Raw genomic sequence first — 14184 nt, 5'->3', positions numbered from 1 at the left:
TGGCTACACTCTAGAAAACTTTTCAAATAAGGTGTCACCGGTGCTAAGCTGGTAAATCATCCAAACCACAGACTGATATTTTTGCAGACTGACACAGCCCTGTCCTGAGGTAACATACAAAATAAGATGAGTGCCCCTTGCCCCTTTAACAAAACTTGTGACAGTGAAAAGGCAACAATGCTGTATTTGTTTAGATGTGAAGCATTACATATAAATGGGGTTACACAACATATCTTCTAGTTTGTGAGACTTTCCATATGTGATTGCTTGTCTCACACAACCCTTAAAACCAATTCACCCAAGTTTCTCCAGACAGATACTTAGACTGTTCAACCATACCAACAGAACACATAAAAAAAAAACACAGGACAAAATCACATAATAAACAAATGATATTGGTCATGCCACAGTAACCATGACTATCAGTGTACTATCAAGCAGATGAATTTAAGACCAATGGAAATCATCCAGTGTCCCCGAAGTTATTAGGCCTAGTTGTTATAATACAAAATGATGCATCAACTTCTCATATCCATTTTAAAACCTCCTTTTACATAATATTTGTGATGAGTCATGTTATGGTTATCATTCCCAGTTGTTTAATTCAGTCATGATTTATAATTTGATGTTAGCCAAGTCAGGCCCTCATAGAGTCCATCACCCGTTGTTGCACATGCTGGTTGCACATACCAATTCCTATCCCGAATGCGTGTGAGACCCAGCTTTTCCTGGATTTCATGAGGCTTCATAGCATCAGGAAGGTCTTGTTTATTGGCAAAGATAAGGATAATGGCATCGCGCATTTCGCGATCATTGATGATGCGGTGAAGTTCTTGCCTGGCCTCATCAATCCTGTCCCTGTCAGCACAATCCACAACAAAGATCAAGCCCTGAGTGCCAGTGTAGTAATGTCGCCATAGGGGACGGATCTTGTCCTGTCCACCTACATCCCACACGTTGAACTTGACATTTTTGTAGGTGACTGTCTCAACATTGAAGCCAACCGTTGGAATTGTGGTAACTGACTGTCCTAATTTCAGTTTGTAAAGGATGGTGGTTTTCCCAGCAGCATCAAGTCCAAGCATGAGTATTCTCATCTCCTTGTTGCCAAATATCTTGGATAACATTTTCCCCATTTTGTAAGTTAAGCATAGGTAAGTCTTTTACAGCTTTTAGAGTGGAATCCTAGCCCAACAGCTTGTAATCAACTTCAGATTGTCAGTTGTCAATATCTTCTGTGGACAAAACACACTGCATCAGAAAATGTTTTAGTTGTTGGAAATCAATAGTTGCATTCAAATATCAATATGTTTCTTTTTTCAAGAACCTAGTCTTGATTATGAACCAAAATGCCTATAGGCCACTAGAGGTGTCACTTCCTAAAGAAGAAACGTGCTTATAGCACAAACATCCGGGTTGCGATGAAATCATAAAATCACAATGTAATTACTGCTTACGTTTAGTTTGAGCAACAGTGTGTAAGGTAACGTTATTTGATGCGTTATCCTGTCTACGGGGGCTGGATAATGATTAGATTTACTGGTGGTCAATAATCCGTATCGTTGCCTCTGTTAACGTTACACAAAGGCCCAGATACTGATACGATTAACTAACGTTATATTACGAGTCCATCAAAATCCAGAAACAACATGACATCTTCCGATTGTCTTGTTCATCCAACGTGAAAATGGAATTAAGGATTCCGAGGAAGAAATAAGAATGCCTGTCGACTTCCTCTGAGCAGATCCTCCCGGGTTCTCTCTCGTTCCTCTTGCTAGTGTCGAGCAGCCGGGATACTTCGAAGCTCGGTTACAATTCCAATGGAGATATGTTCTCCTTCGACAAGCCACGGGAATTTCAAATGGCTTTCTTTTTCACATGATGCTTCTAGGGTGAAAAAACATTTTGTGTAAGTGAGGCACAACTTAGCTGTTAACTTAGCTGATTAGCAGTTAGTTAGCTGACTAGCTAACGTTAGCTGTGTTAACGCAAACTTACAGATGACAGAAGCATTTTACAAGGGTTACGTCACCTTGTTAACGTTACATCTATATGTTCATGTATATACCGATGTATGATTGACACCAGACATTTCAGCTAGCATCCATTAATTCTGAAATAACAGTGTTATGTTAAGATATTTGCCGCACCACCTTGTTCTCAATAATGTCCACTTCGGCTGCTGCGTTGCGTCAGCAACAATCGTCAATATTCTTTCACTTCCGGACGAATTTCAATAATGCCAAAGCAAAAGTCTCAGATTACTGAACATCAAAGAATACAATCTTTGCTAAAGTAGAACAAAAATAAATTCGACAGGACTATATTTACACATATATGCACATTTACATAAGTTTTTAACTGATCTATTTCAGCAATATCCGGGTCTTTGAGGTTGGAAAGGTTGCTACCACAGGCCTTAAAGCTCCATTACTGATGGAATTCAGTAAGGTTGAAATTTGACTGGGCCACTTTAGAATGAGAATCAGATATGTTTGGCCTAGTGAGTTAGTAAGCTACATAGAATGAATTTGGGTCCAGACCATGATATCACTCATAGCTCTACAAACAAATATAGACAATATTCAATTTGCAATATAACATAGACAATATAAGATACAACAGTAAGCAAAATACAATATGATAGATAACAGGCATGCTATTTAGGACAATAAGTAACATAGGTAATATACTGCTGTAAACAGGTCAAATGATGTAGCTTACATAATCTGCAATGTGATAGAGCAAGCAACATGAATGTGCATGGTGGAGAATGGAATATGATGAAGAGTGTTGTTGGGCTGACAGGAGAGAGCGCCATCTCTCTCTTCAGCCTTCCTTCCTCTTCGGCATTTCATTCATCTTTCTCTCTTTCAGTTTTGCCATGTCTTCATCTTTCTTGAATTATTTTTGGTCTCTCTTTTCTTCTTCCATCTCTTTCAAAAATGTCTCCATCTTTCTCAACATTCCCTCCTGTTCTATTGCTTTTTCTTCCATCAGTCTTATTTGTCTTTCTTCTTCCTTTGCTTTTCCCCCTCAACATTTTCTCCTCTGGCTTTTTTCTTCTCTCTTATCAATCTTTCTTGCTCTGTTGCTTTTTCTCTTAACATTCTCTTCTGCTCTCTCACTTTCTTCATCATCTCCCTCATCTGTCTTTCCATTTCCTTCCATCTTTTGTATCTCTCTCTTCCTGCATTGCTTTTTTTTTCTTGATCTCATTTATCACTATTTACTCTCTCATCTTTCCTTTGCCATGTCTTTATCTCTCTTTCTCAGTTTTTCAACTTCCATCACTCTCTCCTGCGGCCCTTTCAGCTGGGCACTTGTCTGTCTTTCTCTTCCTGCATTTTCTTCTGTGCCTCCTGATAGATACTGTAGATATAGAAACACCGTGTCACTGACTGACTGAATAAACAAACTGAAATATAAGACAATCACAAATGAGTTTCATGTCCAGCTCCTCCAGCCACTGCTCCAGCACTCTCCTGGCCTCCCCTCCTGGGAGCCAGGGTGCAGCTGCCGTCAAAGGGGACATGGGGGATCCTACAACGCCTTCGGCTATGGTTGGATAACCAGGCCTGGTGTGGAGTCTTCTGCCTGTAGGTTTCCTTCAGACAGCCGTTTCTCTTTCTCCTGCTAGTGGGATAGAATTCTATTTTTTGTGACATACACTACACTTCTCACATGGTCTTGCAATTAGTTAACATCCAGATTGCAACGAAATAAATTCTAAATTAAAAAGATGGTTTTCCTCACTTACCATACCAATGTATCTGTTTCCACAGGACAGTTTTTCTTATGCCATTGTAACAGAAGTTCCATCATCCAACAGTGAGAGGCAGCAATGCGCCACAAAAGCGCCTAGTCTGCTTCAACTAAAAAAAGAAGAGGAAGAAGAAATTGAGTCGCTAAAATGACACGCGAAGTTACGTTAGGCTATTTTGAAAAGTAGACTGTAAATGATCAGGCATAAGTGATCATATAACTTTGGTATTTCTAATAAATGGACTCTGGTATAACCAGAGATTGGCTCTATCGGCGGATCTTTTTTCTACTGTTTATGATCCAGAATAGATCACAAATATAGGCGCCTCATCGATTTAGGAATCGTGAATGAGCACTTCACAACACTGACTAACGTTATAGCTATGGCGAATGTGTCGGAACAGTGTGAGGAAGATAACTATTTTGTCCGTGAACTTGAGAAAAATGACGGTTCAGTTCTTAAAGTGAACCAGTGTCTAAAAGGGGATGTAGGCCACGTGGTATGGGATGCAGCAATTGTTTTAGGAAAATATTTGGAAACAGAGTCATTTTTAAATTCAAGTTCAGGGGTTAGTTTTTGGACTTCAAAAAACGTGCTTGAACTGGGAGCAGGCACTGGTATTGTAGGTCTTGTTGCAGCCACATTAGGGTGAGTGTAGCTTATTACGGTTATCCAAATATCACTGTTGAATCAAAGATCCTTCTTAAGTTATTTAATGTATGTTGTTGCTGTGCTTAGAGCCCATGTCATTTTAACTGATCTGGACGACCTTCAGCATCTTCTTCAGAAGAACATCACGGAAAACCAGGCGTTGATTACAGGGTCTGCCACAGCCAAAGTATTACAATGGTTTGTATCCCTTTAGCTGTTTGCCTGTGATTTGTAGTTGTATGTTCACTTGTTTGCCCTTCATATCAAACTTTTAAATCACATTCATATAATCCTAGGAATTCAGGTAAAACACCTGCACCCTCTTTTTCTAAGTTCTCTAAGAAAGCCTTGGCCATGTTACTAAGAGAATATGTATGCAGAGAAGCCTGTGACTGTGCCTTAACATAGCCTTTGTCTATGTTTACATAAGGAGTAATATTTTGTGAAAAAACTGACAAATTACCTAGATCAGAATGAAATTACCTTGTGTTACCACCTCATCAGTGGCCCAATTCCAAATGAAAAGTAGAAAGGGCTGCTAAAAAAAAACTTTGAGAAATTAATGAGCTGAATGATGAAATAGAGCTGATACCAACAGAATAATTTCAGGACAGTGACATGCAAGGGGTGCCTTTCCACGTGCATTGCATTTCCACATAGGGTATAGGGACATGTTTGCATTTGAAGGAGGCACAGGGGCTGCTCCATAATTTATTATTTGAATCCACACATTTCAAAATGAATACTTATAGTTATAAAGAAACAATGCTTTTACCCAAGTACACTTTTTGCTTTCTCACTTCTGGTAACAGATCCAGTTGATCTTAGATGTGATGTGAAGTGCACAGAACAAAAAGTGAAGTGACGTGAGGTGCAGAGAACTGATTTGTTTGTCACTTTTGCTTTGATTATTGACAGGGGTGAAAACACTACAGATTTCCTTCCACCTCCTGATGTTATTCTGATGGCAGACTGTATCTATTATGAACAGGTATGTTTTATTTAATTTTTCTGTTTGGTGGTACTGCAACAGCTGTCTGTTTCAATTGCTTCTAGCTCTACCATTGCCACCATTGTCATACATTTCAAAATGACAGTAGCATCACACTTAGTCAGCCCTTGGTGACATGTCCTAATAAAGAATAACATTATATTTCATATATTGACTGTAGCATAGCATAACAACTGTTGTCATGCCCTGTAATGACAGAGGAATAACAGTGAGGGGCTACATAGTCATGTCCGTGTAGACCTAGTAGACCTACCTAGTACCCTCTTGTGGATCACATAGAAGAATCAGCCACATTTAGCATTTTCTGTATGTGAAATGTTAGAGTCGATTGCATTGATTTCATAGCATGGATATTCACAACATTGTATGGCATGTTAGTGATTATGGTATGTTTGTATGTTAAATTACTTGACCTTACAAACAAACAGTAAAAATGAAAAAGAAATATTTGTGGATGCTCCTTAAAATATGTCTTTTTTCTTAATTTGGTAAAATATCTTCAGTTTTCAATTGTGGATAAATTGATTGTAATATTTATTTCATGGTCATTAATAAAATCAAGAGAATAAGTCCAACTTGCCCCTAAAGTTGAGCCACAAGACAACTTTTTTGTGACAATACTATCTATTTGAACCAAACAACACAGCTAGGGTTTCAAATCATGACGCACATTCTGAACTTGTATTGTATCTTTAGTGTTTTATTATTGTTTCATACTTTTGGCTCAACTTAACCCTCTCTTCCCTGCAGACATACATGCATTTTGTTGATACAATGTGCAGATGACTGTATTATTATTGAAGAGTTTCAAGTTATTTTTTATTGTGCTTCCCGAACAGTCTGTTGGGCCTCTTGTGGAAACCCTTCAAGCCCTAGCTGGAGAGAAGACGTGCATCGTTTGCTGTTATGAGCAGCGAACTGAAGGAGTAAACCCTGAAATAGAGAGGAGGTTCTTTGAGGTGAGAAGTTGCGGAAATCACCTTTATTCTGAGAACTTCTATTTTAGGATCCTGTTGAAGACGCACACTGGAAATCAAAGTCCTGCATGATTTTTCCACCCAGGACCCTGGTTTAAATAATGGGCAAACTGCGCAGTCTAACTCAAGCTAAATTAATAACTAGGCAAATTTAGTTGGTTAATTTAACATGGGCAAGACCTTAAGCGCAAACATTGATGAGTCAGCTCAATGACATATACCATGCGGTAGCTATAGTTCATGCATGAGAACCCCCCCCCAGTTATGGTTGAAAATGTGACAATTGATTACTGTGCTCTGTCACGTTAATTTTCAGCGGCTACTACAGCATTTCCAGTCTGAGGAGATTCCACCAGACAAACAGGATCCAGAGTTCAACAGTCCTGAGATTCGCCTCCTCCATTTACGCCTTAAATGAATGTAACTATGTACTGTATGTATGTAATGCAAAATAAAGGTATGTATGTGTTTCAGTAAGGGAGTGGTGTGCTTGATTAGGATGTTGGGGTCACACAAACTATTATAGATAATTATGTACATGTCTGTGCAGTAGGTACATCTCTATATGCGAGGGAAACACTTCTTCACCATATATTTAAAGTAGACTAACTGTTATTTTTTGGTTTGATTATAAACTTTCCTTCCATCAAATGTTATAACACCACCATGAAATCACATGAGCTCTTTAAAGCTTTGTGTATGTATAACATTGACCACATCAAAATGTGAATTTATTTGTTTAGTTTGTTTTTATTATGTTATAGAGGTTCGCTTCTGCAAAACTGTGGCAATTTGCATACTTCAATTAGGGGCTTAGTTAAATTGTATAGGCCATACAACATCATCAACAAATAAGAACAAAACAAAACAATTTCAATAAATGTTGCGGGTCTTCTTTATGTCCTTTTATGTCTGTCAATTTATTTCACTGAAGGCCCATTCTTTGGGATAATTTATTGTTGTTAGTCAGATTGAAATTTTAGTAACTCCTTTAGGCACCCACATCTTCAGAATAATTAGTTTAGCTGCAAGAACTGCTAGACTAACCTTAGATCATGTGGATGATCAATTTGATTTCCTTGGCTGATTCCAACTGTTTCAATTCACCAACATCCATCAGTTGGTTGAGTCAATCCATACACAGCCTGCCCCTTGCATACCAGCTCTCATTCCTTTGACACACTCACCTTGGGACCAGAAATGTTTTTCAATGTGCTGAATGCAGCATGCAGCTGCTGGACATTGTTCTAACTTTTTAAGTATATATACTTTTTTTGATCCCGTGAGGGAAATTTGGTCTCTGCAGAGACTTTTGCATTTAACCCAAACACAAACAGCACACAGTGAACACAGTGAGGTGAAGCACACACTAATCCCGGCGCAGTGAGCTGCCTGCTACAACGGCGGCACTCGGGGGTCAGTGAGGGGATAGGCGCCTTGCTCAAGGGCACTTCAGCGGGGCGAACCAGCAAGTCCAGAGTGCTAACCAGTGGGCCACGGCTACCCCCAACTGTTTTAAAAAATTCTAGGTTTACACTCTGCATCCAGTGAACCAGTGTCAGGCCTGGTTTATGTTTTTGTTTCCATGGTTTAAAATAAGGTTGAAAATGTGCATGCTTGAAATATGTTTGTTTTTATATAAACACAACAACAGTTAAAACAGTGTTAAACAGAGTTAGAACACATTCAATTCTACTCAAATCTGCGCCGTTTTCATAATTGTAATCTTAACCTTAGTATACCTTTCTAAAAATCATCAGTACCAAGAAGTAACATTGTTACCTATACCTGGATTTATCAAAGAGAACTTATTTTCCTTTGGCATGTATCAGTCCAGTAGCCTTGCTACCGTGAAGGAACAGTGCGCAATTATAGAGCTGTTAAGAACTAATATATCGGTAAAGCTTAAACCCTATAGGGTTGCTTCATGACAGAGGCTGGTCCTGTAGCCTACCACTATCTAATACAGGTAATGAAAGACAAACAACCTAGCACTCCTAGAGAAAAACAAGATTTCACAATTTCTTGTAGCCTACAGCCTACCACTTCTCTTAAATAAATCCAAACATACTGAACATCGAGAGCGCCGGTTTGGTCGGAATTGGCTTCACAACGACATGGGTTGCATGGTACTCCAGTCGGTTTGGTAAGTTATGTCTGTCAACATCAACGGCCGTTCCTGCAGGGGGGGCAACGTCAAAACATGCAGAGCGTGGAGCAGTCAAGTGTCTTTGTAAGACGTGTCTGTGATATTGAAAAGAATAGCACCCACATAAATCTACATTCCTGTACGTTAAGTCCATCTTGAGCGGTGCGCTGTCCACAGAATCACAATAAGTGGGCAAAGAATTGACGTCGTTATTGTTCATTTTTTCCCCCACCGTCCGGCACCAAAGGTATCACAACCCTTGGACCATCCGTTTCTTTACTGGTAGGCCTACCTTTGACCAGAGCTGTCAAACTTTGTGAGGGAGATGTGGGTTCTTTCCAGAAAGAAGCTGGAAGTTGGCGATTCCGCATAGGCACCTGGTTCTGATCTTCAGTCTTGTGATAAGAGTTCTCGTGCAGCTCCGATGCCACTGATTCATTCTTTCCCCTGAGATTCCACTGACGGATGCCGTCAAGGGAATACTTAACAGGGTTGTCTTCAGATACATTAGTTGTCCCAAGTTCTGTTCTGTGCGAACGACAACGAGGTAACCTGTATCTCTTTGAAAAGCGTTTCAGCTGTTTCTGCAAGTATTTCCTATGGTCCACTGAGCGCCTGCAGGGAGCCGATTTGTCAAGCGCTGCTTTGATGTCGCTTGATGCCAAATTAACAAAGTTCAGCAGTGTCCTGACCTCGCTGTCTGCATTTGCCATCGTAAAGCCGTGCGTGCTCACGTAGCTTCAATCCATTTTAGCGCAGATCTTTGAAAAAGCATAGGCTGCACATTTAACTTAGGCTGGCCCTACTGGAAAGGTGAAAACTGCACTTCTCTGTGCAAGGTCCAAAAAATAGCATGCATTCATTTGTAAAGACAGAGATACGTTTCCAACGATTTCTCATGATGACCCCATCTATTGAAGTTGGAGTTGTCTGGCCCGTTACTCTCTCAGAGAAACAGTTTAAGCACTTGAACAAGCTGAATGAGTAACTCCATGTAGTTGTGCTGCTTTCTTTGGGCCAATCAGCGACCTCACTTTCTTCACTATTCACCCCAATGAGCAACCAAGCTCCCTGAAACCCAATTCTTTGTCACAGCAAATTGTTGTCATGGAGATTGTCCTAGATGAACGGCTAATTGATGCAGAATTCCTTTAGAGAGACTCTGTGCTTTTTTGTGCCTGCCCCAGACCCCAAGCAGGGCCTTTATTTTAACCTACCTGAGGATTTTTTGGTGGGCTAATTGTGATGGACTTGATTCACTTGCAATTTTTTATTCGTTGAAGAAATGCACATTTATTTTAATCCAGTTACACTTTGCATGTGTGTATATGCGCTTAAGCCAGATGATCTGAAAACTGTGGCAAAGCTTGACGTTGATTGGTGGCCCAGTAATTCTCACACATAAAATGACTTAATTTAATCTACTAAACCCCTCTTCTACGGCACTTTTTACCCCCCCCCCATAAATGCACAAATAGGCTGACACCAGACATAATTTCACTGCATTTCTTACTTCCAGTAACTATATGCATGTCACAATAAACTTCCTTGTATCCTTGTATCCTTGTGACTGTTAAACTTAATCTGGGTAAAGCAACTAGCCCATTGGTGCACCAATTGGTAAAAGATTAGAGCTTCTGACAGCCATGTATTCACTAGACCAGTGTTTCTCCGGGGACCACTGGTGGTCCACAAGCTATCCCAAGTGGTCCGCGAGCAGGCGTGGTAGAATATAATATAGATGAGTTGTTTGCAATATTGAACCAACTTGTATGTGAATCCAAACAGTTCTGCAAACACTGCAGTATGTGGCAGTTTAAGCAAAGACAATAAAGGTGGTTCAGTTGGCCTATTGTGTATGTTGAAGTAGGTCTACTCTTTTATTTTTTAGTTAGGTGGTGCGTGACTTTTTTTATTTTTTATTGGTTAAGTCCTTGGTCTGAAAAAGCACTGCACTAGACTGTACCCTGTGTTCTGCCCCAAGGTGAAAACACAGGTATGGCCCTCCACCACCTCCATGTCTTCTCTCAAGTTGGCAATGGTGTTCAAACTACCATTTTGCTACATAGCTAAACATATACCTCCAGCTGGGTGGTGTGTAGGCAATTACATGAATAACCATTTTTTCATGCTGAAATTGCAAGACAGATTTAACCAAAACTTATTTGTTATACAACAAATAAACAGAGGATGTTCTCAAGGTTCTCTGTGTGCACCTGTGTGTGTGTGTGTATGTCTGTTTGTGTGTGTGTATGTGAGTGTGTGTGTATGTGTGTGTTTGTGCGTGTGTGACAAAACCTACATTACTGCACTGTTACAGCGGCGGCCATAATTAATCCTGGTCATCCTAAAGTTCACAACTATCTCCTTTGTCGCGGTCACATTAATGTGGAGGTGGATGTTCCCACACCACGCCACAAAGCGATCAAACCAGTTCCCTGTACTCTCTCTCTCCACCGCTCGCACGCCCCTCTGAGTGAAGCATAAAAAGGAAATTAAAGGAACACAATGGAAAAACTGATATCTATCCCCCATGGCGTCAATATTCAATGCCATTTAGCGTTAAAACAGCACCCAGTTAGTTTAGCCATAAACTGACTAAAAGGGTCATAACATTACAGAGTGCAATATCAAGCGTTCTGTGTGAGCACTACAATGTCAGTCTCCGTGTTATAAGTCAGTCTATAGCATCAGAATGACTTTGAACTGTGTTCCTTCAAGGTGAGTGTATGGTCTCTTTTGGTGTTCCTGTGCTGCTAAACCTGCCCAGATGTACGTTCCGTCATACTGTATGTATATGTCTGTTTGTCGGGTAGTCAGTTATTCAGGAGGCTGTGAATATGAAGATGTCTTCCTGCATCTTGCAGTAGCCTGATTGTGTAAACGGCACTGGAGAAATCAAAGAACGATCCACACAGTGCCGCCAGCTTAATCCAGGTGAGACAGTTACTTTTAGAAAGTACTTCTGTTTTATCTGTGTCTAGCGATATAAATTGCAGTGAGATATGATATCTTATGCCAACAAATGACATGACCAAGTGGCTATAGGCAAACAGACAGACAAAGGTTGATTGTGGTTTTATCCTGTTCAAAGTAAAAAAAAAAATCTTGTCACCTTTGGGTTTGTTCTAGAGATTAGCTGAGGGCTCTATAAAGCAACTTTGATACAATGTTTGTCATTGTCAGTGGCACTATGTAAAAAGCGCAATTCATGTGATGGTGATGTGTTTTTAAGGGAGAAGTTATTATGTGTATAAATGTGTATTAAGGCAGACCCCACCATTGGTCTGTTTGTATCAGATTCTGTTCTGATCTTAGGGTGTCCCCTTGTCTTAAGAATGATGTCAGAAAAGGTAGGGGGTAGGGAGACTACTGAGATGCACATATATCCATGGAAAGGGGACTTGAGCGCTCAAGAATCTTGTCTTTCTGTTTGCCCCCTCAATTGAGAAACACAAAGGCTGAATTACTCATTCAAACCTCACAAGACAAAAGAGAGGGAGCTGGATAGCACTCCTGCATTTGTAGTTTAACATTTAGAGACTTAAATCGAGTCGTCATGAAGGAGAAAGAGTCGGACAAAGCCCATAGAATTGCCATCAGCAAACATTTTCCTGTGTCACATTAGTGAGGTCGCCATGGCTCCTCCTGGACTTGGGACAATAGCACAAGTTTGCACACTCGAATACTGTCACCCTGCCAACGCTTACAAGGGCCAGAAACGGGGCAATCCACACAAAAAGCATGGGCTCTGCAGGGAAGGTAGCAATTGAAAGACGAAAAGGGACTAGTGAAATGCTAATTGAGCTCCATCTGCTTATAGAGAGGGAAAAAAGTGGAAGGCTGCCGATCGTTGCATTGAGACACTTCTTCTTGAAAGCATGGAGGGAGATGGTAACTGACACTACATGCCAGAGTCCTGCGAGACTAGACCATGAGTCGCTAGAGCCATAGGGAAGTACCAGAGCTGAATAGGCAAATCACATTCAGTCCCTCCACCAGGATCAACCAGATGTGTATGTGTACAGTTTGTTCTGATAAATAAATTACCTATTCAATCAGAATAAAGGTCAACATACTGTATAGGCCTAATGATCAGTAATGTTTATTGGGCACTAATACCAGAGTATGATCACTAAAATGAAGTTGATATGTCTTCACCCTGCACCCTGAGTTGCTCCTTTGATTCAGGAGCCCATTATACATTTTTAGTACACGTTGGCTTTTCATTTGCCCCCTCAGAATTTCAGTGTTGCTGATTATAGTAGTATTAGTATAGTACTAGTATTTGTATATTTCCCAGTGATTCTGTTGCTGATCTAGAATTTGTATGTTTTCCAGTGATGCTGTTGTAAACAGTTTCCTCGGCATGTTCTCTATCTTTCTATGCTCTGCATACCCGAGTAATCTCAATAATGCCAATGTCTTTATTGCACTGAGACCAGTCAATGAGCTGAAAGCATGAATGGATAAATGCAAGAAGGTGAGGGGTGTCACACTCTCACTCCATTTGGCATTACCCCACTTGCAAGCAATTGGCTGAGCCGTGATTATCACTCAAGCCATCTGAATCATTCTGGTATCACACCTGGAGCCATAGTCATTTCTACTCGATGGCCAATGCTATGCAAGCTACTTCAGCCCAAAAATATGGCAATAACTTATGACATGTTTTTTTTTGGTCATTCTTCACAGCAAAACACTTTAATTTATCTTCCCTAGAGAATGAATTGTAGAAGATTGAATTTGTTAACGTGGAAAGGTTAGCCGAATATTAGGCCTATCTGCTGAAAAATGATAGAACGATGAATGAAAAGAGCCAAATATCACCTGCTGATTAATGATGTAGTGATGAATGAGCAGAATATTACCTGCTGAATTATAATCATTTGTAACAATGTCAAGCACCTATATTTTCAGTTGATATATGATATATGCAGAGGCGGACAGAGTACAAATTTTACTCAAGTACAAGTAAAAGTACAACAGTCAGATGTCTACTTAAGTAAAAGTACTGAAGTACTTGTTTTTAAAAGTACTTGAGTATCAAGAGTACAAGAGTAGCCTACATTTTCTAAATATTGCATTGCTACTGCCACAGTGCTTAAATGTATGTACAGAAACGTCCTACATGGAGTTATGAAAAATGATCATGTTAATACCTTGGAGAATGTAAAAGGAATTGGAAGTAAAATCAAGTAATTTTCATCTTTTTACCATGTTGCCAGGGATGGGCAGTATTTCTAATACATGTATTTTAAATACATATTTCAAATACAAAATACTATTTTGTAATTCAAACACTTGAAGCAAAAACTATCATTAACTTGTTCAGAAAATTGAAATAGTCTGGCGAGGTGGGGGCACAGGTTGGCACATTCCCGGGATGGACCTGCTGCGTCTTCATCCATTGTTTCGTCCATGGTTTCGTCTCTTATCTAAATCTGACCATGGAGTTGACTTTGGCGGAAAGCTAAAGGTGATTGCTGATAGGCTGTCCCAATCAGTCACGCCTGCACAATCCAATCACGTTTGAGAGGGAAACAACAAATGGAGTGTTTCCGAGATTTTTCTTTTTACCTTTTTTTTTAGAAGTAGTAACGGGTACTCACGGTTATGGATAGAAATG

At 40.0% G+C, this 14184-nt stretch overlaps 3 protein-coding genes across 5 annotated transcripts; 1 reads left to right on the top strand and 2 right to left on the bottom strand.

The window, feature by feature from the left end:
- Positions 1 to 164: 164 nt before the first annotated feature.
- Positions 165 to 1593, bottom strand: arf6b (ADP-ribosylation factor 6b). Of its 2 annotated transcripts, none has more exons than XM_048227428.1 (2): positions 1458 to 1593; positions 165 to 1235 (listed from the first exon to the last, which is right to left on the bottom strand). In XM_048227428.1, the coding sequence occupies exon 2, from the start codon at positions 1134 to 1136 to the stop codon at positions 609 to 611; it is 528 nt and encodes a 175-aa protein (XP_048083385.1). In that variant the 5' UTR covers positions 1137 to 1235; positions 1458 to 1593; the 3' UTR covers positions 165 to 608. The 2 variants fall into 2 exon arrangements, with proteins under 2 accessions (XP_048083385.1, XP_048083386.1); XM_048227429.1 differs by having other exon boundaries at positions 165 to 1232; positions 1458 to 1592.
- A 177-nt stretch (positions 1594 to 1770) lies between these two features.
- Positions 1771 to 7305, top strand: vcpkmt (valosin containing protein lysine (K) methyltransferase). 2 transcript variants are annotated; one of them, XM_048227425.1, is made up of 7 exons: positions 1771 to 1909; positions 3458 to 3599; positions 3786 to 4414; positions 4505 to 4615; positions 5336 to 5408; positions 6269 to 6388; positions 6723 to 7305. In XM_048227425.1, exons 3-7 carry the CDS (start codon positions 4149 to 4151, stop codon positions 6822 to 6824), a joined length of 672 nt encoding a protein of 223 aa, XP_048083382.1. In that variant the 5' UTR covers positions 1771 to 1909; positions 3458 to 3599; positions 3786 to 4148; the 3' UTR covers positions 6825 to 7305. The 2 variants fall into 2 exon arrangements, with proteins under 2 accessions (XP_048083382.1, XP_048083384.1); XM_048227427.1 differs by lacking the exon at positions 3458 to 3599 and having other exon boundaries at positions 1834 to 1909.
- A 718-nt stretch (positions 7306 to 8023) lies between these two features.
- LOC125283895 (protein FAM181A-like) lies at positions 8024 to 9616 on the bottom strand. The gene is given in 2 exon segments (XM_048227430.1): positions 8024 to 8759; positions 8761 to 9616. Coding segments are annotated over 2 exon segments (810 nt in total). The 5' UTR covers positions 9269 to 9616; the 3' UTR covers positions 8024 to 8457.
- Between the last annotated feature and the right edge of the window lie 4568 nt (positions 9617 to 14184).

Source organism: Alosa alosa, chromosome 19 (genome assembly GCF_017589495.1).
Source record: "Alosa alosa isolate M-15738 ecotype Scorff River chromosome 19, AALO_Geno_1.1, whole genome shotgun sequence".
NCBI classification, from domain to species: Eukaryota; Metazoa; Chordata; class Actinopteri; order Clupeiformes; family Clupeidae; genus Alosa; species Alosa alosa.
This window is presented reverse-complemented; position numbering and strand designations above follow the sequence as displayed.